This window comes from Gekko japonicus, unplaced genomic scaffold (genome assembly GCF_001447785.1).
Source record: "Gekko japonicus isolate JY-2015 unplaced genomic scaffold, Gekko_japonicus_V1.1 scaffold3, whole genome shotgun sequence".
Classification (NCBI taxonomy): domain Eukaryota; kingdom Metazoa; phylum Chordata; class Lepidosauria; order Squamata; family Gekkonidae; genus Gekko; species Gekko japonicus.
Window position 1 is genome coordinate 1,315,473 of NW_015170887.1, and position 23,985 is coordinate 1,339,457.

The 23,985-nt window shown below is 43.5% G+C and overlaps 1 protein-coding gene across 1 annotated transcript in view; it reads left to right on the forward strand.

Annotated features, from left to right (window-relative positions):
- The first annotated feature begins 1,434 nt into the window (after positions 1–1,434).
- The window catches only part of LRRC74A (leucine rich repeat containing 74A), a 60,734-nt gene continuing 38,183 nt past the window's right edge, over positions 1,435–23,985 (forward strand). Inside the window, exons 1-5 of the mRNA XM_015418336.1 lie at positions 1,435–1,471; positions 5,797–5,919; positions 7,835–8,010; positions 12,563–12,670; positions 23,235–23,331. Coding sequence (XP_015273822.1) covers positions 1,435–1,471; positions 5,797–5,919; positions 7,835–8,010; positions 12,563–12,670; positions 23,235–23,331 — 541 coding nt within the window. The remainder of the gene's footprint in view (positions 1,472–5,796; positions 5,920–7,834; positions 8,011–12,562; positions 12,671–23,234; positions 23,332–23,985) is intronic.

Genomic DNA, 23,985 nt, shown 5'->3' on the forward strand with positions numbered 1-23,985 from the left:
ACTGAGGAGCTTGTGGGGGTGAATGTAAGCCACTATGGGCCGATTTATTGAGTTTTATGTGCCAAATGAGGTCAATTTTATTTTTAATTCATGCTTACGTCAATTTTTTCTTTTCTTTTTGCTGTGCTTCTTATGCTTTCTTCTGCTTTTACTCTGTTCTGTTTATTACCAATACTTTGGAATTTATCCCTTTGCTTTATTGTCAAAATTATATCACTTCAGTTTTATAGTATGTTATTTTTATGCTGTGGGTTTTTACTGTTTGATATAGCTTGATTTTATTTTCCTACTTTAAAAATAATTATGTTAATCATTGTAAACTGCTTCACGAACCTTGGTTGATAATTCAGGGTAATAATATCTTAAATACATTTAGATGACAGCAAATTGTACACATGATCTTGTAAGAATGGCTGTTCCTATGTAGAATCATATTCCGTCTCTAAAGAGTTATCATATTAAAACAGGTGCTCGTGATCATGAAATATTTGATGCTTAATCTATTTATCGAATGGCTGTTCCTATGTAGAATCATATTTCGTCTCTAAAGAGTTATCATATTAAAACACTTAAATTTTCATTTCACATATAAGCCTGGGAAGAATGTATGCCATCTACAGAGAGAATAAAACCGGAACAGCATATCTATTCAATACACTACCAATCTCACTTTTATGGTTGGGGAGAATTCTTAGAAAGATGAACCTAAACTGTGGATTGTGTGAGCCGTCTCATCTGGTAAATTACCAAATGCTGAATTAAAATATGGATATCAATCAGAAATAGTCAGAATAGCCTTTTATCAGAAATAGTCAGTGTTGCCATATTCACTGAGACAAAGATGGTTAGGAGGCCTGACAATGTACAAACCTGGCTGTACTTTGAACAAAGCTGCTGGCAACATTAATGTACAGAACTATGTTATTCTTTTCCTACAAACTCCTTGGGCTTAAGTGCTTCATAAGAGTTCAATGGGAACACTTTGTGAAATGATCCCTCACCTGAATTGTGATCCATTTTTGATCCAGCTCAGTGGAGAAGACCTGATGCAAGTCTGAGGCTATGTGGCCATAGGATATATCATATATCTTGAGTCACAATGTCTAGATGAGGTCATGGAATACTTGAGATGAAATTAAAGTGACCTGAACTTAAGAGGGTGCAAGCTGCATGCTCAGTACACAGACTGTCCCAGTGCCTTGGAAATGTGGTCTTCCTACTCAGAAAGAGTACCATTTGGAATTCCGCATCTTCTGCTGACACCAGAGAGTCATGGACATTTTCTGCAATGTATAATAACTACAGTTGGATTGCTTGAGTAAAGGATTTTTCTTTGAAAAAAGAGTCTGAAATAGATATTACTGTAAATTACTGATAAGACGGTAAGAGGAAGAAAAAATTAAGGAGCAGAACGCCTGGTTCTCTGATGACACCATGGACTTTTTCAACTTTGACTCTGATGAGGAGGGAGGTGAGGCTGTTATCAATTTATTTATTTATTTTAGACATTTGTTAGTCACCTTTCTACCTTGCAGAACTCAAGGCTGTTTCCAGTGTCAATTAAAAAAACTATGTTAAAGCACATGAAAGACCACAATTTAAAATCGCCAGTTAGGATTGCCAATAAATAAAAACAAAATTAGTTGAATGCAGTCCTAAATAAAACTGTCTTCAGCTGCCTCCAGAACACTGAAAGTGAGGGATCCAAAGTGCACCTCCCTGGGGAGGCAGTTCCATAACTGTGGGGCTGACACCGAAAAGGGCCTCTCCCTGTGACCTTATTTCCCAGGCAGGAACACATGGGAGAAGACAGTCCCTCTGATACCCTTGTCCCAAACTATGTAGAGATTTAAAGGACAAAACCAGCACCATCAGTATAATTGCTGTAGTATTGGAGTCACACGCTCCTGATAGTGGGCCCCGACCAGCAGTGTAGCCACAACATTCTGCATTAGCTGCAGCTTCCAAACACTCTTAAAGGGTAGCCCCAAGTAAGCATATTGCAATAACCAAGCCTAGATGTAACTAAGGCATGGATCACTGTAGCCAAATCTAACCAGGAGTAGGCATTGCTGATGCACCAGCCAAAGCAGGGCAAAAGTACTCCAAGCCACTGCAGCCACCTAATTTTTTAAGAGAGAAGAAGTGATTGAATTTATACCCTGCCCTTCACTACCCAAAGGAGTCTCAGGGCGATTTCTCACTAGAGCTGCCTCGCAGCACAGCACCCTTTGCCCCAACACAAACATGTCAATTTCACACCCAAGGCTGCGGGGCTGCATTTGACGGGGCTTCGCCCGATTTCCTCCGCAGTTTCGGAAATCGGGTGAAGCCCCAAGTCAAAATGCAGCCTGGGAGCTTTGGGTGTGAAATTGACATGTTTGTGTCGGGGCAAACAGCTGCTGTGCTGCGAGGCAGCTCTAGTGAGAAATCGCCCTCAGAGAGGCCGACAAACTCCTTTCCCTTCCCCTTCCCCTCCCCACAACAGACACCCTGTGAGGTAGGTGGGGCAGAGGGAGCTCTTGACAGAAACTGCTCTTTTTTCAAGAACAGCTCTGATCAGAACTAGGCTTGCCCAAGGTCATCCAGCCAGGTGCCAGGTGCAAGTGGAGGAGTGGGGAATCAAACCCGGTTCTCCCGGATTAGAGTCCGCGCACTTAACCACTACACCAAACTGGCTCTCAGATGATGGCTATGTCAAACAGCACTCCCAAGTAAGGCTCAGGGAGGGTTTTTTCAGAACAGGTCTAATCACTACCTCCTTGAGCACAGGTGGCATAACTCCCACTCTTAAAGAAGCATTTATTGCTCCCCTTATCCACTCAGCCAGGAAAGGCTGTTGTTTAACATTAAAACCACAAGATGAATACTGCCAAAGCATCAACAGATATGATACTGTAGCTCTATCATAAATTCCACAGTTTCCTCTCTAGACTGTGGACTAGAATTTATAAAAACTCAGTAGGCAGTATTGTCCATTATATACCCATATACTAATAATATTGAGGATGTTTTTAAAAAAAGAGGGGGTGGACACCTTGAGATGTCCTAGTGCTATGATGGAGTAGACAAAGGCTGCAATGATAATGCAGTCAGTGTGGCACTAATACGGTCCTTCCTTTTTTAAATATTAATTCATTCACCTAAATATACCTTGCTTTTCTCCCCAATGGGGACCAAAGCATCCTACAAAATCATTCTCCCCTCCTCCATTTTATCCTCACAGCAACAACAACTCTGTGAGGTAGGTTAGGCTGAAAGAGAGTGCTCATGGTCAAGCTTTCAGAGAGGGGACTCAAACCTAGGTCTCCGAAATCCCAGTCTTACAACTACCTTAAACTGGCTCTCATTTCGCTCTTCTCCTCAGAAGAGGCAGTAGCTCAATGGCAGAGTATCAGATTTGCATACAAAAGGTTCCTGGTTCAGTTCCCAGCATCTCCAATTCAAAGGAAGAGGTAATAGGGGTGATGTGAAATATCTCCACCTGAGATTCTGAAGAGCTGCTGTCAGTCAGAGTAGAGAAGACTGACCTTGATAGACCAATGATCTGATAAGGCAGCTTCATTGGTAAGACCAGAAACAACCTTTTATCTCATCACAGATCCAAATCTCTCAAGAACAAGCCAAGTTCAAATCTGGGCCCTGGATTTCTCAGGGAGTTCCTGCTCCCATGTGAATCCCCAGAGAGACCTGCTTCAAGTTCCAGCTTACTCAGAGATCAGAATAGTTTCTGATACAAGTAAGGTTACCAACCTCCAGGTGTGGCCTGGAGTTTATCTAGATTTACAGCAGACCTCTAGACTCCCAATATCAGCCCCCTGGAGGAAAGGGTAACTTCAGAGGGTATCACATCCCTGCTGAGCACCTTCTCCTCTCCAAACTCTCCCTTCCCCAGGTACTGTACCCAAATATCCAGGAATTTCCCAAGTACAAGAAGCAGGAATTTCTCTGTTACTGTTGTGGTGCTTTGACTGCTTGTTTAGCGCTCTCTCTCTCTCTCTCTCTCTCTCTCTCTCTCTCTCTCTCTCTCTCTCTCTCTCTCTCTCGGTATTCTGCAGAGGGAGGTGAGAGCCATCCCTGTTTTTAGTATGTGCCTTTTTGAAAGTATTGTTTGAAAAGTGTGTGTGTGTAAATAAGCTGGGTATACTGTGTAAATAAGGTAGGTATACTGAATTACACGAAATGAGCCTGAGTTCAGCCTGAGAGGGAATGGTCAATATAGCAGTAATGCCCTTCCCAGTAAAAGGGGGGGGGAAAGAGAGAGAGAGAGAGCTCCTTGAATTGCTACAAATGGAATTGTCCATAATTGTAATGGAAAGATCGTTCATGGGACTGGAAACAAGGGTTTGGAACCAGACTAGTATTTTCTTGGACACAAGGATTTCCACCCATAGGGTGTGACTTTCCCACCTTCCCACTGCCGCCCAAAACACACACACACCCCAATCCTGTTGCTGGGAGACAGGGGCACAGAAGAATTTCAGGAGGTATTGGGCTGCAGCAGGAAGAGGGAGATGAGAAAGTCACATTCTGCTGCTGAAATCCGTGCACCCCTGGAAGTGCTAGTCTCTGGATCCAAGGGGGGAGGAGGGGCAGTCTGCCTTTAAGAAGGGTCTGGAACATGATGGCCTCATTGGATCCCTTGTTGCTTATCATGTGATCACAAATACAAACCATTTGCTCCTTCCTAAAGGCCACCAGATTCTCTCCTTGACTCGAAGTCTTGCTAGTGTGTTAATCCCATTTCATTTTAAATTAGTTGTGGCTATTAACTCCCCCCCCCTCCATTACACACTACTTTGAAACTAAGACAGTTGAGCAGGCTAGTGGTTTAAATATGGAGAGCTGATCCAATGAAATGAGAGACAACTGCTAATGGCCCCGAGCCAGCGCTCTCTATTTTTTCACACATGTGTATGCTTGGATGACTGAACTGTGGATCTCATGTCAGACTTGAATATTGAATAACATTTAAGGAGGGTGCAAAAGTGCAAGCCAGTAACCTAATAAATAGAAGGAAAGGGCTAAATACCAGGGGGTGGGGGGGTTAAGCCTATTTGCATATATCAGATAGGAAAAGATTTAGCAACACCACCACTGGAGGCTCTTATATGATTTGATTTCTCTCAAGAGGCAGTTTTCCAAACTCTGTTTCTCCCTAATTGTAAAATAAATTATGAATTGGATGCACAAGAGGTGGTATCACATCGGGTGGCATCCAGTTACAAATCTTGCTTCCTATCACTGTGCCCAGTGGCATGTCAAACTGTTTCCTCTTATTGAAGAACACCCTAAAGCCTTCTCATGCCAATACAAAAGGTAGCTGGTATGTTACCTCTGGTCAGTCCATGGTAGGAAAAAGCAATTGATGTTATTTTAGGTTATTGGTCAACAAAATGTGGGGAGTGCTGTCATGATAACTGGTTCTCAGCACAAGAAGTGGCTCAGCACTGAGGGAAAAGGAAGAGGGTTTCCAGAGGTATCCATGAAGCCAATGGGAAAGAGCAGTGGTGCCTCTTTGAACCTGATCAGCAGGCCTGCTGGAGAGGCACTCCCCAAAGCAGCAAGCAGTTGAATCTTCGGCGCCCAGCTCCAGAGAGCATCCATTGACTTGTGACTGCTTTTGGGTGAGTGTACTGCATATCAAAGAGGAGAAGACTGGGGAAGGAACGTTATCTAAGAACGCTTAGGAATTCATTAATGGTCAGTGTGGGTTCCCTGTGCAGCATGGTATGAACTGGGCACTGCATAGGTCCAGTTCATCTTTGCAGATGAATGTGAACATTCTTATTCCAGACCAAGATGGCAAGATGTCAGAAAGCAGCACATCTGAAGAGGCGGAATCTGCTTTGGAGGCCACTGACAATGAGGAGGACAAAGAAAGGCCAGACAGTTCTGACACAGACCTCGAAATAGAAGGTGGTTGTTTACTGCCCTGTTTTCCAACCAGATCTTCTCTGTCATCTCAGCAATAACCTTGTGAAATAAACTAGGCTTGCTCAGGGTCATCCTGACCTTGGGAGCAGCTGTGGTTCAGTGATAGAGCACCTGCTTTGCATGGAGAAGGTCCTAGGTACAGTCCCTGGCATCTCCAGTTAAAGGGATCAGGTGGTAAAGTGATAAGGGGGGGGGAACTGTACTCGAGAGCCTTGAGAAGCCACTGCTAGTCGGAGTAGATAATGCCGACTTTGAGAGACCATTTGTCTGACTCAGTGTAAGACTTCTTTCCTAAAAGCCTGGGTTCTCTTCCTAAATACATGAATGCTTCTTTTACTTTCATTGTAGTTTAACAAGGCATGGATCATCTAGAAAACATCTGGAAAATCCTTGTCAACGTTTTTAATGGAAAGACAGCCATGAAATTAATGATTTTTAAAAAATGAGTCTCACCTACTTACCAGCCTTGTTTTTATACCAGTTCCATATATGCAAAGGGTATTTAATTCCTATATGCTCATTATCCCTGACCAGTATCCTCTCATTAGTTCAATAATAGCTTTTTACACTGATGCTATGTAATAGTTAGTTATGTTTGGTACTGCCTGCCAGTTCACCTTCCTTTTTAGGAATTTGTAGGATGGTTTTTACATTTTTTGTTTTGTATAACCCCATGCAAACTTGTTAAACATTTTATTCAAGTATAACTGGAATTTTTTTCAAGTATAACTGGGGGGGGGGTGGTTTAGAAGTGGAGTGCCAAAGAGTAAAAACAAATTCTGCAAGGTGTGCACAGAAATATTTGCAGCAGATATAGTTATCGGAATTTGGGTGGTGGGGGGGAGATCTTTAGCATGATGCACTTCAACTCCACATGTGGATTACCCTTGTTGGATTTGGGTGCTTGTGTGAAGTGAGCATAAATAGGGTTTAATTTAACGACAGGTGCTGCTTGTATTATAATGCTGAGTTGACATAATTGGAAAAGGGGCAGAGACCTCTTTTTTGTGCCTTTTTCCTGGAGTCAACATGAGGTTCACAAGTTTCCACAGAAGAACCTCAGAAAATCATCTGTATGACTACTTTAGAGGATGTCACAGTTCCTGAATCATTGCCCTCTGGATCCCCCAGGCAGGGCCTCGGCAGTTTGCTCTCTGCCATGAGTAAAGGGACAATACATTGCCAACTATACAGATTTCCTTTTCAGATGCTGAGCGATCATTTACACCCATAAAGGGTGCAGAGCTGTACAGAGAGGCTTGCAAGCTGGTGGGAGTGATTCCCGTCTCTTACTTCATTCGGAACATGGAAGAGCCCCTTTTTAGGAATTTGTAGGATGGTTTTTAAAATTTTTGTTTTGTATAACCCCATACAAACTTGGTAAACATTTTATTCAAGTATAACTGGATTTTTTTTCAAGTATAACTGGGGGTGGGGGGTTTAGAAGTGGAGTGCCAAAGAGTAAAAACAAATTCTGCAAGGTGTGCACAGAAATATTTGCAGCAGATATAGTTATCGGAATTTGGGTGGTGGGGGGGAGATCTTTAGCATGATGCACTTCAACTCCACATGTGGATTACCCTTGTTGGATTTGGGTGCTTGTGTGAAGTGAGCATAAATAGGGTTTAATTTAACGACAGGTGCTGCTTGTATTATAATGCTGACATAATTGGAAAAGGGGCAGAGACCTCTTTTTTGTGCCTTTTTCCTGGAGTCAACATGAGGTTCACAAGTTTCCACAGAAGAACCTCAGAAAATCATCTGTATGACTACTTTAGAGGATGTCACAGTTCCTGAATCATTGCCCTCTGGATCCCCCAGGCAGGGCCTCGGCAGTTTGCTCTCTGCCATGAGTAAAGGGACAATACATTGCCAACTATACAGATTTCCTTTTCAGATGCTGAGCGATCATTTACACCCATAAAGGGTGCAGAGCTGTACAGAGAGGCTTGCAAGCTGGTGGGAGTGATTCCCGTCTCTTACTTCATTCGGAACATGGAAGAGCCCGTTATGAACCTTAACCACCATGGGCTTGGACCTAAGGGAACCAAAGCGATTGCCATTGCTCTAGTTGTAAGTAATACTTCCCTCACTGCTGTCAGTTGCCTCCTGGAAGGTCTGAAACAGGTGCCTACCCTCTTGGCTTTCCAGCAAGGCACTGTCTAAGGGAGCTGGGGAGCAGTATAAGGTTATAGATGTGGGCTCGGGCTTTTCTGTCTTAATTGTGTGTTTTCTTGATATTAATAGATGATCGTCTTTGTACTGTGTTGGGGGTTTTTTTGTCACCCACCTTATGTGCAGCTGCCTGCAAAACTCAATTGAACATATGATTTTATAAATGTTAAGTCATAAAGGTTAAAAACCTTCTCTCACAATATATCCCTATGCAGTGTTCCCTCTAAGCTGAGTTAGTGTGAGCTAGCCCACAGTTTTTTAGCCTCCAGCTCACAGATTTTTGTCTTAGCTCAGGAAGGATGGCTTCAGAGCAAACTAATTCATGCAGCAGCCAAATCGCTTGCTCACAACTTTAATGCCAGGAGCTCACCAAGTAGAATTTTTGCTCACAGGACTCCACAGCTTAGAGGGAACCTTGTCCCTATGTATTATTGGAATGTTATTTAGAATTTCTTATACAAAGTTTATTATAGTTTATCTGAAACTTTTAAAGATTTTGAACAATGACTATGGTATATTTTATTCTGTGGTTCATGCTGGTGTAATTCTATAATACCGTAATAAATGATTTTGACTTTTTAAAACTAGCTGTACTAACACTTTATGAAGCCACAAAGTCTATACTTGCTGGTGTGTTATAGAGATGGCAAAGGCCCTGAAGGATGCGTAAATGGCTGACTTAGAAGTTATAATGCTGGTTACACAGGCTACATAGGTACTATTTAGTACAGTGAGAAAATGAAAGGATGAGGTAATGTTTATTTATTAAGAATAAATGCTCCACAGTGCATACAGACCAGTAAGAGAGACAGTTGACCTCTAAGTTCTCACAGAATTATCACAGCATTACTGTAATATTACTGTGGTTGAAAATCTTACAAATTGCCAGTTGTTTACAGCCTGAAGTATTGTTAAAATTACCTTCCTACACACTTGCCAGATAAGGCAAGAACTGTTGCTTCATAGGGGAGCGGTGGCGCAGAGGATTTATCCTCTGGTTAACATCTGAACTGAACAGAGCTGCTGTCAATTCTAGCCCGCGCTGGTGTGAGCTTTGTGAGCTGGTGTGAGCCTTGTCCCCAGCTCGCCGTCCACCCAGCGGTTCGAAAGCTTCGGCGAGTAGATAAAAGGGGTACCACTCCTTAGAGAGGGTGGGCACACTAAACCCCCATGGGGGAGGTGTTAGCCGGCGAATGGAAGGTCCAGCTCGGAAGCTCGGAAGCCTGGCAAAAAAGACCTCTTCAGCATTAAGAAGCCTGTGATGAGCCAATCCGGCCAGTGCGGCACTATGACTCAAAAGCAGTCCTGGAAAAACTGACGTCATCAAGCCACGCCGAAAAAGTGAATGCCGTCCGGAACACATCTGAAGCCTACAACTGAACAAAATCCCCGTCGGCTGCAAAAGTGTGCGAATTATATGTTGTCCTCCCTGTGTGAAAACTTAACTGTAAATCGCTCAGAGCCAGCAGCTCTGCAGGATGAGCGATCAATAAATAAAAAAAGATATATAACTGCGAAGACAACACAACAGCAAAAACAACCACTGTGAAATAGAGTTATTAAAATAAAGGCAAAAGTGAAAATGATTATATATACTCAAAGTGTTACTTTAATGTATTAGTTATTTCCAATATTCCATATGAAACATTCGGTAAAAATCTAGTTTTTTGCATCCAGTATCAAAATGGCATACAGAAAACCCTCACAAGGTAAACGTCCAAGGAAAATTTATAAGTAGAATTAATCAAAATCTGTGCAGTCAAACTCTATTAAGAAAATTGTATTTAAGTACTGGCACCTAGTACATGACATTCCTGGGTGTCAAGACAAACCTAATATTGGATTAAGGAGAACTAGGAACTTGCACAATATTCTTGTGAAGTCTGATACTATGCCACCTTTAAGAAAATCTTTATCTGTCTCAGGGCACTATAGATGTAATTCATGTTCTGTCTGTCCTCAAGCCTGGGAGACTAAGAAACTGGTTTTCCAAGGCTTTGAGTTTACACTACAATTATTCACTAACTGTGCAATGAGGTGTGCCATATATTTACTGGAGTGCAAATGTCAGCTACTATACGTAGGTTCTACAATGCGTACGGTGAGGATATGGGTGGTGGAACATCATTCCCCATATAAGGAACAAAGTTACAGAAGCACCCCTTCTGAATAATTTTCTGGAAGTTGGTCATATACCTGAAGATTTTAAGTTCTTGCTACTTGAGAAATGTGAACCCAGACCTTATACCAAGGATGATGTACAGAAGGAGCTTCTCCATAGAGAGTCTTTCTGGATTTATTCCCAGATATGCATTTAAATGGCAAGAAACAGCAACAGAGGAGCTGATATGGATTGGTCCTGGGGAAGGGCAGGGGCAGGGCTCTCCCCCCCCCCTGTGCTAAAGCAAACACTGGAATTGTCCTGTTTCTTATAAAAACTGTTACTTTCCTCCTATTCATGTATTGCTACAGTATTCATTTACAGTATTTTTAATGGGATGTCACAACTATTCATTTAATGGTTCCTCTTTTTCTATAGATCTCTCTTGAGAGCCTAAATGTAATACTAATAGATTGAGGTTCATTTAAGAGATAATGTTAAGCAGCTGTTTTCCATTTGTCTTTTACCCCTGATAAATATTGTTAATAACATCTATTTCCTCACTGACAAGAGAGATTGTGATTGCATGTCAACATAGAGAATTCTACGTTTTAGACTGGAGAAAGTACTTGACCTTGACTGTTTGCTGGGTGAGGGTTTTTTTTGCTAACAAATGATATCTGAGTATTGCAATTTAAGTAATTAATGCTGTTACTAGATAGCCTATGATTCCTTGTAGTTGCTCTGCCAGTTTCCTTTACTGAAGAAGGGACCAGATCGCCGAAATGTGGGAGTCAACTGGAAGCTGTGTCTCATTTGTGCTTTGGACACTGTGCGGATTTTGATTAATTCTACTTATAAATTTTCTTGGAGGTTTCCCTTCTGAGGGTTTTCTGTATGCCATTTTGATACTGGATGCAAATAACTGTATTTTTGTACTGAATGTCTCATATGGAATATTGGAAATAACTAATATATTAAAATAACATGTTGAGTATATATAATCATTTTCACTTTTGCCTTTATTGTAATTGCACTGTATTTCACAGTGGTTGTTTTTGTTGTTGTGTCATAACTGGGAACGGCACTGTGAAATCAGACTCCCCATCCGGGCATGTATTTCCAACTCACACCACACTTATGACGTAACAGTGAGCAAGACCTAATTTCTTGGCCCACATTAAGGGGCCTGGGGAAAGGGACTGAGCTTTCCACAATGGTGAAAGTGTGGACCACAAGCCAAAGCCAAAATGAACTTTAAAATGCTTTAGACACTCAGTCCTGAGACCAAACCACAATTGTGAATATGGGGATTCCCAGATATGCATTTAAATGGCAAGAAACAGCAACAGAGGAGCTGATATGGATTGGTCCTGGGGAAGGGCAGGGGCAGGGCTCTTTTGGGGCAGAAATGCACAGGAACAGAGTTCTGGCTGGCTTCAGAGTAGGCCATGCCCACTACAGCCAAAACCTCTGCATGCATGGCTACAGAGAGCGACACACACACCCCCGTCGACTCTGAGGCAGACGGGCCAGTGGGGGCCCTGGAAGAATCAGGGAGGCATTTAAATGCCTCCCCGTGCCTCCCCTGGCCTGTCCAAGGGCTGGCTTGGCCGGGCTCCCTGCAGGCGCAGGGCGCCCAGGTAAACCAAGGGGGGTATGGGTGTGGCCTAATATGCTAATGTGCTGTGCTGTCAGGGGTGTGCCTTAATATACGAATGAGTTTTTGTTGTTGGGTGTGGCCTATTATGCTAGTGAGTTCCTGCTGGCCTTTTTCTACAAAAAAAGCCCTGGGCAGGAGTAGCTCATCATTCCCCTGTGCCAGTTTCCTGATCAGAAATGCCTTTCCCCCTCCATGTTGCTTAAAACGTAGTAGGGGAAAACAAGACAAACTGCTGTCTTTTTCTCTTCCTCAGGCTTAAAGCAGTCTGAGGGGGCATTTCTGATTAGAAAAATTATATGATCTGTCCTGGGCCCCAGCTCCTATCTTTCTGTGGGTCTAAAGAGTCATTGTACAGTTCCCCTGATGCTTCAGTAATGGGAGCTTTGTATATTCCATTACAAACACTACCACATAGTAAATGGTCCATGCTCTGTTATGTAACATTATCTGCCCAATAAATAATGCCATGTGGAAGCTGCAGTGACCTCTGTAATGTGTATCGATTATCACCCAAATAACATTAGCTGGTTTGGCTGGCATATCTCTGCTTTGGGGGGGGAGGTGAGACTGGTGGAAAATAATCTGTAGAGCAACCTTAGAATTTAATGATAAAGGCTTTCTCCATCAGTAAAGTAAACTAACCTGCTTGCATTTCTTTGTCCATGTTTGAATTCTTCATTCTGTAGTCCAACACAACCGTCACCCACTTAGAGCTAGAGGATAACTGGATTCTGGGTGAAGGAGCCACATACCTGGTACAGATGCTGCGGGAGAACTGCTACATCCAGGAGCTGGTATCCAATCTTTCCCTGTGTGGAGAGTGAGGGAGTTCATTTATATTTGGTTTTAGAATGAGCTCTTCATTGGAAATTTTACTAGACAATTTTATTTTCAATATATTTACATTAGTATTATTTATGTGCAAAGTGATATACAATTTTGAGCTTGTGTGTCCCTGTAAACCATTCAGTATTATGTCCCATTTTACAAGGAGAGCTCTGTCAGGTTCAATACATGCTATAAATGTACAACTCCTACTTCAAACCTCTATGCATCTTTAGTTAAATTTCTGGGGTATAAAGAGTGAGGAAGACTCTTGCCTGAGAATCTGCATCACTGCTCTCAGTCAAGAACTCAGGATAGATACCCTGTTTCCCTGAAAATAAGACCTACCCCCAAAATAAGCCCTAGCAGGATTTCTATGCATTTGTGGTATAAGCCCTAGTGGGTCTTCTTGAGAAAAAATAAATATAAGACAGTGTCTTATTTTCGGGGAAACACGGTAGTGCTGGTCTAGACCACTGATGCAGAAGAGGCTAAAGTGGACCGGTTCTATGAAGACCTACAACACCTCCTAGAACTAACACCAAAAAATGATGTCCTCATCATCATAGGGGACTGGAATGCTAAAGTAGGAAGTCAAAAGGTAACTGGAATAACAGACAAGTTTGGCCTTGGAAAGCAAAATGAAGCAGGGCAAAGGTTAACAGAGTTTTGTCAAGAGAACACACTGGTCATAGCGAACACCCTTTTCCAACAACCTAAGAGACGACTCTACACATGGACATCACCAGATGGGCAACACCGAAATCAGATTGACTATATAATTTGCAGTCAAAGATGGAGAAGCTCTATCCAGTCAGTAAAAACAAGACCTGGAGCTGACTGTGGCTCAGATCATGAGCTACTCATTGCAAAATTCAGACTTAAACTGAAGAAAATCGGGAAAACCACGAGGCCATTCAGGTTTGACCTAGATCGCATCCCTGATGAATATACAGTAGAGGTGAAGAATAGATTCAAGGGTCTGGATTTGATAGATAGAGTGCCTGAAGAACTATGGACAGAGGTTCGTGACATCGTACAGGAGGCAGCAATCACCACCATACCAAAGAAAAAGAAATGCAAGAAAGCAAAATGGCTTTCTGATGAGGCTTTACAAATAGCAGAGGAAAGAAGGAAAGCGAAAGGCAAAGGCGAAAAGGAAAGATTTACCCAACTGAACGCAGATTTCCAGAGAACAGCAAGGAGAGATAAGGAGGCCTTCCTGAATGAACAGTGCAAAGTAATAGAAGAAAACAATAGAATGGGAAGGACTAGAGATCTCTTCAAGAAAATTGGAGAAATCAAGGGAGCGTTCCATGCAAAGCTGGCCATGATAAAGGACAAAAACGGTAGGGACCTAACAGAAGCAGAAGAGATTAGGAAAAGATGGCAAGAATACACAGAAGAACTATACAAGAAAGACCTCGATGTCCTTGACAACCACGACGGTATAATCACTGACCTCGAGCCAGACATCCTGGAATGTGAAGTTAAATGGGCCTTAGAAAGCATTACTAACAACAAAGCTAGTGGAGGTGATGGTATCCCAGCTGAGCTATTCAAAGTCTTAGAAGAGGATGCTGTTAAAGTTCTGCACTCCATTTGCCAGCAAATTTGGAAAACGCAACAGTGGCCACAGGATTGGAAAAGATCAGTATACATTCCAATCCCAAAGAAGGGCAATGCCAAGGAATGTTCAAACTATCGCACAATTGCACTCATATCACACGCTAGCAAGGTCATGCTCAAGATCCTACAAGCTAGGCTTCAACAGTACGTGGATAGAGAACTACCAGAAGTACAAGCTGGGTTTCGAAGAGGTAGAGGAACGAGAGATCATATTGCCAACATTCGCTGGATTATGGAGAAAGCAAGAGAGTACCAGAAAAATATCTACTTCTGCTTCATTGACTATGCTAAAGCCTTTGACTGTGTGGATCACAACAAACTATGGCAGGTCCTTAAAGAGATGGGAGTACCAGACCACCTCACATGTCTCTTGAGAAACCTGTATAAGGGCCAAGAAGCGACAGTTAGAACCGGATACGGAACAACTGATTGGTTCAGCATAGGAAAAGGAGTACGACAAGGATGTATACTGTCACCTTGCTTATTTAATATATATGCAGAGTACATCATGCGAAATGCTGGCCTGGATGAATCACAAGCGGGAATTAAGATTGCTGGGGAAAAGATCAACAACCTCAGATATGCAGATGATACCACTCTAATGGCTGAAAGTGAAGAGGATCTAAAGAACCTCTTGCTCAGAGTAAAAGAGGAGAGCGCAAAAGTGGGCTTGAAGCTCAACATCAAAAAAACTAAGATTATGGCATCCGGCCCCATCACTCCTTGGCAAATTGGAGGGGAAGTCGTGGAAGTAGTGACAGACTTCACGTTTCTGGGATCCCAGATCACCGCAGACAGTGACAGCAGCCATGAAATTAAAAGACGCCTGCTCCTTGGGAGGAAAGCGATGGCGAACCTAAACAGCATGATAAAAAGTAGAGACATCACCCTGCCAACAAAAGTCCGCATGGTCAAAGCAATGGTATTCCCAGTAGTCATGTATGGCTGCGAGAGTTGGACTATAAGGAAGGCAGAGCGCTGAAGAATAGATTCTTTTGAACTATGGTGCTGGAGAAGACTCTTGAGAGTCCCTTGGACTGCAAGAAGATCAAATCAGTCAATCCTAAAAGAAATCAACCCTGACTGTTCCCTGGAAGGCCAGATAATGAAACTGAAGCTCAAATACTTTGGCCACCAAATGAGAAGGGAGCACTCACTGGAGAAGACCCTGATGCTGGGAAAGATTGAAGGTCAAAGAAGATGGGGACGGCAAAGGATGAGATGGTTAGACAGTGTCATAGATGCAACAAACATGAAATTGAGCCAACTTCAGAGGATGGCGGAAGACAGGAGGGCCTGGCGGGATCTGGTCCATGGGGTCACGAATTGTCGGACTCGACTGTGCGACTGAACAACAACTAAAAAGAAGGAGCAGTGATCTGACTGCAGAGCCATTGTTAGGGTTCTGCAGGTCCCCCAGGCAAGAGACCATCGGTATGACAAAAAAACAACAAGGGGGGGGGGACTCAACCCAAAATATGGCTGTGATATATGAGGGTCAAGCTAACAAAATAAGTTATTATACAAATGCTAGATCCCTCTCCCCTATACATTGTGTGCCCGTAGTTAGGGACAGAAACGGTGATTAGCACCAAGCAACTTGTAAGCCGCTCAGAGACCCCAACTATGGGATTAGAGCGGGGTATTAAATTGAAAGCATAAATAAATAAATAAATAAATAAATGATCCAAATATGAGACTCTTAAAGCTTTTTACATACAGAGCTGTTAATTTCACATGTACAGTTGATGGGTATATCTTATGACCATGTGCATTTCATCCCATTAGGGCCTTCCTCAGTGACCACCCTTAGTATTTTGTTTAAATTTAACTCCCCCTCATATGTACCTTAGTGCCTTGATTTGAAACCTGTGAAGCAGTCCTGTTTAGTTAATATCAAAGCAACCACCCCATCCCAAACACTTTTCTCTTTTGTGTAATATTAATTCTTAGGATGATCATATCATTGTGTTCCTTAATCAAACACACTACATCTGATGCCTTCTTCTAATCTGCTATTCAGGTTTCTAGAATGAACTCTTACAGTTCCATCCTTCAAAGCCCATGGACTTAGAAGGGTACAACTCAGTCATATTCTCTTCCTCAACACAATTCACAACTTTTCAGTAACTTCCGTTTTGCAGCTCAAAGTATCATAACACCAAACATAGCAGGTCACTTGCAACTAAGGATGCAAAGCTTGCTTTTTGTTTTCTTAACACTGTTGTCATTTCACCCACTTGTATTGCCAGGTTTTTTGGTTCTATGAAAAAAGGTCACAGGAAAAAACCAACTGTCATAAATATTCACAGGAAAAATGCTCACATGGAAAACTGCCCACATGGAAAAAAGCCCACATGGGGGGAAAAACCCCATGCATTAAAAAGCCCACACTGAAAGAAGTCCACATGGAAAAATACCATGTAAAACACCATCAATATCTATAACTGGATAACCATTCATCTCCACTACATGACATGGTTGCCACTTCTGTGCAGCAATATGAGCAGCTGGAAGATAAATTTAGGCCACAGTCACACGGGCCAGATAACGCGGGGAGGAGGCATGGCTATTAGCGCCATCACAATTTGAGCCGCTGCAACGTGATCAGACGTGACGGCGGCAAATAACGTTGTTTTTGTCGGCGTGTGGTTCTTGCAGCACTTCAGTGGGGCAAAAGGAGTGTGCTGGGGCGATCAGATGGAGACAATCTGTGTGTGGCCCATGGTAAACCGTTTGCTAGTAGCTCATGGCTGGTACTTTTTAACTCTGGATCTTCGACGGTAAGCTACGGGCTGGGGACGGGTGGGCGACGCTTCCCAGATGTTTCCGTATGATCGCGCCCATTTAATCCGCCCCGCAGTCGTGCCTCTCCCAAGGCAAATTCGCCATGTGACCAGGACCTTTATTACTTAAGGCAGAGTTTTTCAACCTTTTTTGTGCAAAGGCACACTTTTTTCATGAAAAAAATCACGAGACGCACCACCATTAGAAAATGTTAAAATTTTTTAACTCTGTGCCTATCTATATATCTAATAGTGAAGTGGCCCCGTCTGTGCGGATATCTAAATCCGCACTTCGGGGCCACCTGGGGGGGAGGGAGAGGTTTGTGCGCATGTGGGGCGGTCCCCACGTGTGCACAAAAATCTTAAAGTGTGTAAAAATTATGGGGGGGCGCTTATTTTAACGAAAGTAAAAAAGAGCATTCCCTGCGCATGCGCAGGGAACGCTCTTGGAACGAGGGCTGGAGTTTGCCGCCGCCGCGGACCCAGCTGGTGGGGTGTAAGAGCGGCCGCAAGGCGGCTGCAAGCCGCTGGCTCTCGCTTGGGGGGGGAGGCAGCCGGCCTCGCCGCCTCCGCCACCGTCTCCACCACGGACCCAGCTGGCTGGGTGCAAGAGCGGCCGCGAGGCCCGGGCGACTGCAAGCCACTGGCCCTCGCTTGGGGGGGGGAGCAGCGAGGCCCGGTGGCTACAAGCCGGCTGGGGCTCGCTTTGGAGCGGGGGGAAGGAACCAACGAGACCGCCGGGGCTCGCAACGGAGAGGGGGGAGGGGGGAAGAGAGACTGGGGTGGTGGTGAGCCGGGGGTGGAGGAGACAGGGGAACCGACGGGGGGGGGGGAAGCTTACCTGATTCTTCCTCCTCCGCCTGCTGTGTTCCTCCCCCGCCCCGCCCCCCCGCGAGTTTCGCGGGGCTTTTCTCTTGTAATATTCTAATATACTGATCATTTTAAAATTGCCTCAGAAAACTATTTTTAGTTTCTTCTGCAGTTCTTTATTTTTAGACACAGAAATATTTCATATTTTTAGTGTCCTAGAGTGTTTCATTAAGACACAACCAATGTACTTCTTCCAAGTGTGTTTCTTTAGAAGACTTTCTGATTGCTTGATGTACTAGCAAGGGAGGGGAATTCTTGAGAGCATCTCTGCCAGTTGCAGAACATGTGGCTAAGTGTTCAACTCGATGGTACGTGGGACACAAGTTGGGTCCTGGGTCCCCTGACCCAACTTGGGCTAACTCTAATATTCCCAAGTAATATGGGGGAACTGACGTTCATTCCTTGTGGGGGCCAAATTTAGCTTGCAAGCCAGGAGTAGGGGGAAGAAAGGTTTCAGCCTTTCCTCCCATGCCATTTTACTGAGCTGAAATGGCCCTCAGGGGCTCTATTTGCCCCACTGTGCAATGCTATATGCTGCAGTCAGTACACATGGAGCCCCATAGTAGGGCAAAGAGGCCCCCCCACAGCTGTTCCAGCTCAGGCTGAAGACCCCCCCACCATGCTCACAATCTGAAATTCAGCCCCACAGTGCTTGGGGACATTAGTTTCCCTGATGTTAGGGTGACCTTGAGTGAGTCAGCCTTGGGGATCCAGGACCAGCCCAATACAATTTAAATGAACAAATGGTTTTGGGGTTTTTTACAATAAACTGCAGCCTTGATCTAGGACCAGCCCAATGGATGCAGGATGTAATTTACTGTACTTTGCTTTCTACTGTCTGTTCTTTTAAATTGCAGTAGGATGTAGTTTATTGTACTTTGCTTTCTACTGGGTGTTCTTCTAAATTGTGTTTTATATTGCACTTTGGGTTCCTGTTGGGGAGAAAGGTTGGGCATAACTGAAGAAAATAAACAAACGGCTCTGAAATGCAAGGGTGGCAGGCAGCAGATGTGCGACATTTCCATGTGGGGCATGAGGTGATACAAGATGAGCGGCCCACCGGATGCCAATGGCTCTAGTTCATGAAAAGTTCCCATGAATCTGTTAGTCTTTCAGGTACCCCTTCAACAATTTTTCTGTCTTTTATTGGCAGTACCTTTCTCTGCGTGGTCTTTGCAGCTGGGCAGTGCAGATGAAACAGATACTTATTAGAAGAGAAGAAGAAGAAGAGGAGATTGGATTTATACCCCGCCCTTCACTCGGAGTCTCAGAGCGGCTTACAAACTCCTTTCCCTTCCCCTCCCCACAACAAACACCCTGTGAGGTGGGCGGGGCTGAGAGAGCTCTGACACAAACTGCTCTTTTTCAAGGGCAGCTGTGCCAGAGCTTGTGACTGACCCAAGGTCACATCAGCAGGTGCAAGTGGAGGAGTGGGGAATCAAACCCGGTTCTCCCAGATTAGAGTCCACGCACTTAACCACTACACCAAACTGAAAACCCGGCTGGATCGCCGTAAGTCAGTTGTGACTTGATAGCGCCCTTGACCATATGTTATTGGAGGACAAGCGACTAGTCCCCCTTCAAAACAGCTGTTGGGATGTGTTCAAAGTTTAAGAACATAAGAACATAAGAGATGCCAATGTTGGATCAGGCCAAAGGCCCATCCAGTCCAACACTCTGTATCACACAGTGGCCAGCTTTTCACCACACACCACGCACAGTGGAGTTGGTTTCTTTGCATCTCCGGTGAAAGTAAATCCAAATGAAATATAGCTTTCGCTATATTGCCTTGTGCCAGAGAATTTGCTTGAGCTAACCATCTTTGCTTTCTTTTGATCCCCACTCATACTTGGGCTCTCATCTGGCTCCGAATTTTGTTCAGAGTCCAGTTCTTTCCTTTTCAAAAACTTGTCCATCACTGCAGTATCTGCTCCTGTCTCACTGTCACTCAGTACTTACTGCGCTTGTCTCCTCCAAATAGCCGCTCAGTCAGTGCTCTTCTGCTCATGTCTCCTCCAGATCCATCACTCAGCGCTCTTCTGTGCTGCGTCCGCGATAATCCTCCATTGTCCAGATCCATCGGCGCTTTTCTGTGCATCGGCGATCTACTGCGATGTCTCCTCCTGTCAGTGTAACAGTGACACCGGAGCCATTTATAGTCCGTAACATTCTAATGATTAGAATCTAATGATTGGTCATTTTTTTTTGAGCCGAAGCCGCATGTTACGGATGAAATCGGAATTTTCCCCACGGCACACCAGACAATATCTCACGGCACAGTGGTTGAAAAACGCTGTCTTAAGGAGATTGGCTAAACTGCAATGAAGAATTATATCTGAGTTGTTATTATTAACACCAGACAATATCTCACGGCACAGTGGCACAGCTGTCTTAAGGAGATTGGCTAAACTGCAATGAAGAATTATATCTGAGTTGTTATTATTAAATTATTGTTGTTATTGTTATTAAATGCTGTTGTTAAATAATTGTTGCTTTTACTATTAGGGTTAGGTAGTCTTTTGCCATGGTCACTGGGTGTACCACACTATATTTGTTAAAATACAAGTAAAGGGAAATTGAGCTAGGAATGTGACTTATTTTAATGTTATCCTATGGTTTTGTTATCTTAATATATTTTAATAACAAATTAAGTTTCTTCCTAAATTCTGCCTAATTGTGGTTGTTCCTGTACCCCCAACACCCACACATGCACTGCATGCTTTTGCCCCTTTGTGCTGGTGGTGGTATATTGGTGAAAGGATTCTACTGGTGATAGCCTCCTACCAGCTCAAAGGAGTTGCTATGTTGTGTCAGCGACACCCACTTGATAAAATCACAACACAAATTGTTGCATGTGAATATGACTTGTTTTAATCCTAAAATAACAATATAAAATATAGGCAATACCTGTTTGGCCGAGCGCCGAAGAATAGATGCTTTTGAATTATGGTGCTGGAGAAGACTCTTGAGAGTCCCTTGGACTGCTAGAAGATCAAATCAGTCAATCCTAAAAGAAACCCTGACTGTTCCCTGGAAGGCCAGATGCTGAAGCTGAAGCTCAAATACTTTGGCCACCAAATAAGAAGGGAGCACTCACTGGAGAAGACCCTGATGCTGGGAAAGATTGAAGGACAAAGAAGTAGGGGATGGCAAAGGATGAGATGGTTGGACAGTGTTATCGATGCAACGAACATGAAATCAAGCAAACTCCGGAGGACAGTGGAAGACAGGAGGGCCTGGTGTGATGTGGTCCATGGGGTCGCAAAGAGCCAGACTCAACTGTGTGACTGAACAACAACAATACCTGTTCATTCTCATAAATGGAGACGAATGGTTATCCACAGTTATAAATACCTATGGGGTTTTACATGGTATTTTTTCATGTGGGCTTCTTTCCGTGTGGGCTTTTTTATGCATGGGCTTTTTTCCGTGTGGGCAGTTTTCCATGTTGGCAGTTTTCATGTGAGCATTTATGACTGGGGTTTTTTCTGTGGGCTTTTTTCCTGTGAGCTTTTTTCCCGGTTACCGGTTTTTCAATTCATTTGGTTGTTTTATGGCATTTTAATGCCATTTAACATGTATATGCAGTTTAATGTTAACATTAAAGCTACTATTTGTAAATGACAGCTAATGACTGGCACATCTATTAAGGCCAGTTACATACGCTCAGCAGAAACAATTGATAAAGCCACTTCAGCTGCACATGGAAAACTGCATGTTTACCTGACAAACAAAAATAATTCCTCCTTGTAATTCCTCCTTGTTTCTGGGTCTGCAGATAAACTAACAGAATGAGGAATGGTACTACGCAGACACAGAAATTTGGAGTGCTATTTGCCAGTATGGTGCCATCTAACGATCAGCTGTAAAAACAAAACAAAACAAAAAAACCCAATCCATTTGAAGGAGCCCACCTTCAGCACCCCTTTCTCCCCCCTTGCCTCATAATGCCTACAAAGTAATCCCACTGCCCCCTAGTGGACACTATCATGCACTTTGTGAACCACTGTCCTAACCCTAGAACAAACTAAGATCATGTGATCTTAGGGCATGTCTACAAACTTTATTTATTGATTGTTTTATACTGTTTTAACTGTTTGTTATGGCATTTGCCGCTGTTGGAAGCCGCCCTGAGCCCATCTTGTAAGGGCAGGATATAAATCTAATTAAAAATAAATAATAAATAAATAAACTATCAGTTCCCAAACACTGCAAAATATAAGGGAATATCTCTATATTGTCAATCTCATCACAACACTCCCTAAACAAAATGGAATGCCAGGCAGAAGGCGAAGCAAAACCTTTTTATCTGACATACTAATTTTGTGTGTACACTACAGAGGGTTTGTTTTTTTAAAGATGCCATGTTGCTCTTAAGAGTGTATTAATTACATGCAGCCTGAAGTGCTACATCCCATCTAGTTTAATTGTGAGGCTAGTGGGCAAAAAAGGCATGATTTTTCATGTGCCCAGTATCTAATTTAAACTGGGCAGTCCTGCATGCCTGCCAAACGCCTGTTCAGGTTACAGATCTCTAAAGTATACATGGATAGCAGCTGAGGGCACTTTGCATGAGATACTGAGCGCCAGAAAAGCATAACCTGTTGATCCTGCTGATCGAGCAGAAATAGGTGAAGCAGCTCCATGCTTTCTCCTCCCAGTGTTCTTCCTGTCCCTAATGAAAAAGACCTAAAGAATGATAAAATTCAAAGACTAACAGAGGAGTGACTGCTTAAACTTTTCTTTTTCTCCTGTGTGTGTTCCCGACCATGAAGGGAAAGGTATGGAGACCCTGTGTTTTCTCTTGCAGGTAGGGTTGTGAACTCTGGGTTGGGAGATTTGGGGATGGAACGGGGGGGGGGGCTCAGCACAAATTAATGCCATGGAGTCCACCCTCCAAAGCTGCCATAGCTCCAGAGGAAATGATCTATTCCATCTGGAAATTAGTTATAATTCCAGGAGATCTCCAGGACCCACTTGGAAGTTGACAACCCTACCTACAGGTGGTGGGTGGACTAGAAACAGCAAAGGACTTTTTAAATGGAAAAATGACCCGGGGGGGGGGTTGAAGAACTGTCTCCTCATTCCTATTTATTTGTTCACAAGTGCAGATACGTGAGGCTGCTTTTTAGCTGAAATAGAAAGAATAGTCAGAAGTACTCAAAAACAGATGAAACTTGGGACAGCTTCATCCTTTGAAGTTTTTTCCTTCTTTTTTCCCTATGCGCCTCTTTACCCCTCCTTTCAGAACATTTCCAATAATCATCTTGACACAGAAGGAGCCGAAGCCATCTGCAGGATGTTCCTCGATAACATTTCCAATATCCGGGCCATTAAGCTTGCAGGTGGGCTTCCCGCACTGATGAACAGAGGCTAGGTGGGAGGAGCCCCAAAACAATGCTCATATTTTTGAATGCCCAGAAAGATTTTGAAGTGTGTTTGATTAGCTTTCAGAAGTTAGAATAAATGAATCTGTACATTTGCCATAGCTGAGGCCTGCACAACTCACAACGGGCACAGAATGACTGTGGCACCAGAAGGTTTTTGGGTTTGGGGTTTTTGTTTTGTTTTGTTGGCTGTATTGTAGGTCTGAAACAAAACTGGGATGTGTAGCCCCTTAGGAGGAGGGATTGGGTTCCACAACTACTGATTTGACTGCCATCAATGAGAGACAACTGTGGGAGCAGCTGGAACAAGCGAAGGGACAGAAATACTAGAGTTACGTTTGCCCTGTAATTTACATTTTGATTAGGGAAATCCATTCATTTCTGCCTGATCTGGCTGTCAGGGAATAACAAAAAAGTGATGTGATATGGTGGGTGGGGCCAGCTGTGTTTGGTGGGGCATGTTGTAAACATGGCAGTGCACAGGCACATGCGGTGAGTCTCCCACCAGCTGCCAGCCATGAGCTGGCAACCGTATTTACCCAGCCACTGTATGGCATTAGCCATGGATGACGCAAGGAACTTTATAAGTATCCTGTTTTCTCCTCTTCCCAA